The sequence below is a fragment of the Trachemys scripta genome, chromosome 16 (genome assembly GCF_013100865.1).
Source record: "Trachemys scripta elegans isolate TJP31775 chromosome 16, CAS_Tse_1.0, whole genome shotgun sequence".
In the NCBI taxonomy this organism is placed as follows: Eukaryota; Metazoa; Chordata; order Testudines; family Emydidae; genus Trachemys; species Trachemys scripta.
This window is the reverse complement of record NC_048313.1, coordinates 13,776,246-13,778,355: the sequence shown is the minus strand read 5'-3', so window position 1 is coordinate 13,778,355 and position 2,110 is coordinate 13,776,246. Positions and strand designations below refer to the sequence as shown.

At 56.3% G+C, this 2,110-nt stretch overlaps 1 protein-coding gene across 3 annotated transcripts in view; it reads right to left on the bottom strand.

The window, feature by feature from the left end:
• Nucleotides 1-6: 6 nt before the first annotated feature.
• The window catches only part of SPRYD4 (SPRY domain containing 4), a 7,166-nt gene continuing 5,062 nt past the window's right edge, over nt 7-2,110 (bottom strand). For 2 of the 3 annotated variants that reach the window (XM_034792316.1, XM_034792315.1), the window contains exon 2: nt 7-823. In XM_034792316.1, the coding sequence (XP_034648207.1) occupies nt 276-823 (548 nt within the window). In that variant the 3' untranslated portion in view covers nt 7-275. Of the gene's footprint in view, nt 824-1,418; nt 1,508-2,110 lie in introns of those variants that run through there. The other variant, XM_034792317.1, reaches the window with a different exon arrangement.

The window sequence follows — 2,110 nt, the reverse complement described above, 5'->3', positions numbered from 1 at the left end:
GCTTCTCTGCTCCAGGGTTGAGCCACAGAATCTTGGCCTGAGGACCCTGCTTTAGCTGAGCAGAAGAGCTGGAGTTGGTTCCTAGCTGGGGCTGAGAGGGGACTGCTCCTTCCCAAGGGGAAAGCAAGCGCTAGACTGCCTGGAGAGCGCCCCCTCTGGACTAAGCGGGGTGAGGGGACTGACCAAATCCCTTTCTCTGCCTCACGCTGAAGCATCGTCGAAGGATCTCCCTACAGAAGGACACGTCCAGACATCCCAGGCCCTGGGGTTAACCGTTAACTGTCCCGGAGGTTCTTGGGCACATCCATCCCAGAATGAGTTAGCAGCTCCCCATCCCAGAGAGCAAACGCAGGCACCACGGGCCCCTGGAACTCCGTGGCCAGGGTATGGATTAACACCTGTTTGCCCACGTCCACCAGGCTGAGTTTCCTGCCCTCGTAGTCCAGCAGCAGACCCACGCGCTCGGGGTTGCCGACGTTGCGGATGGGGGTGGTTTCATTGGCCAGCATGACGTACCACCTGTGGTGGGAGTATGCAAACACCCAGGAGCGGTCGTCGTGCCCAATGCACCCTTCCCTGGAAATGTCCACATCAGCCACGCCGATACGGAACTGCTGCGAGCGCTTGACCGTCACTTCCCAGTAGTGCTGGCCGCTGGACACGGCAGTGTCCCCCAACACCACCGCCCACTCCCGAAATCGCTCGGGGTTCTGGGGGACCTTGGTTGGGTCAATCCCCAGCATGCGGTAAATGACGCTGGTGTCTTTTTTGGAGAGATCCAGGCTGCTGTGAGCCGTTCGCTCGTCTAGCTTGAAACTGATGTCTGCAGGAGAGGGAAAAGACAGGAAGCTTTACTGAGGGCTCACAAAAAGAATCCACTAGGACAGCAAATTCTTCCACTCCAAGATGATTAGAACCAAGAAAGCAACAGAGGGTCCCCGTGGCACCTTTGAGACTAACAGAAGTATTGGGAGCATAAGCTTTTGTGGGTAAGAACCTCACTTCTTCAGATGCACTTCTTGCCTCTGTTGCTTTTTACAGATTCAGACTAACACGGCTACCCCTCTGATACTTAGAACCAAGAAAGTTCACATTAGTGGGCTGGGGTGGGGAGCTAGATTGTTGGTTTAAAGGACACACAAAATAAAAATGATACTTCAGGGTCCTTTCCTGTTTTGCTAACACCTGACATTTTTAGGGTTACAGTCGCACCTGAGATCAGGGCCTTTCTGCTAGGCACCACACAGGCGTAGTTAAGAGACAGACCCTGCTCTGTGTCTTACAGGCAGGTCACTTTTGAAAATCTCTCTTCTGCCCCACCAGCAGAATGAAGTTAATAGCAGTTCCCTCTCTCACAAGGGGCGTTGCAAGGATACAGGCATTAACGATCGCAGCATTGCCAACTCTTGCAATTTTACCGTGAGTGAAGAAACCCCTCAAATGTTGCAAAATGTCTCCGCGCCTGGAGAGCTTCCCAGCAAAAAACGTAGGAGTATGTTTGTAACCTTCATAGGATCAGGGAAAAAACATGAATCCTAATGCAGGAGACAGATCTAAAGAACCCAACGCCCATTTCTCTCGATTTGAAGCCAGTCTCTGGTGCGGGGACCCCTGCGAGCACCCAGCCAGGTTCCCTGCGCCCCGCTGGGCGATCATGCCACGCAAATCACACTCCCGGATGGTTCTTAAACAAAGCTGAACCGTGGGGCTGAGCTCAACGGCCCTGTAAAAGCAGCCGCCCCTGCAGCTGCTCTCATCTTTTCCATGGTGGGAGCCAAGTCTCAGGGAGGAGAGCGAGCTGGCCAGGAAACGGGTGGCGGAGAAAGGTCAGGCGGCGAGTCTCAGGGGCTGGGGGGGGCCGTGCATCGGGGACTGGGAAAGCATTGACAAGGTCGCACCACCCTTCGGGGGGGGGGACACCCACACACTGCCCCAGCGGGGAGAATGGGAGTGAGGGCCCCAGTCCCAGGACAGGGGGATGACGAGTGCAGGGAGCAGGACCCGGGCCCAGGCCAGTGGGGGGGGGGGGGGGGAAAGGGCAGGTCAGTGTTGGGGAAGTGAAGTTATGCCAGCCGCAGACCCCCCCCCGGGGACAACCCTGGGGGGGAGG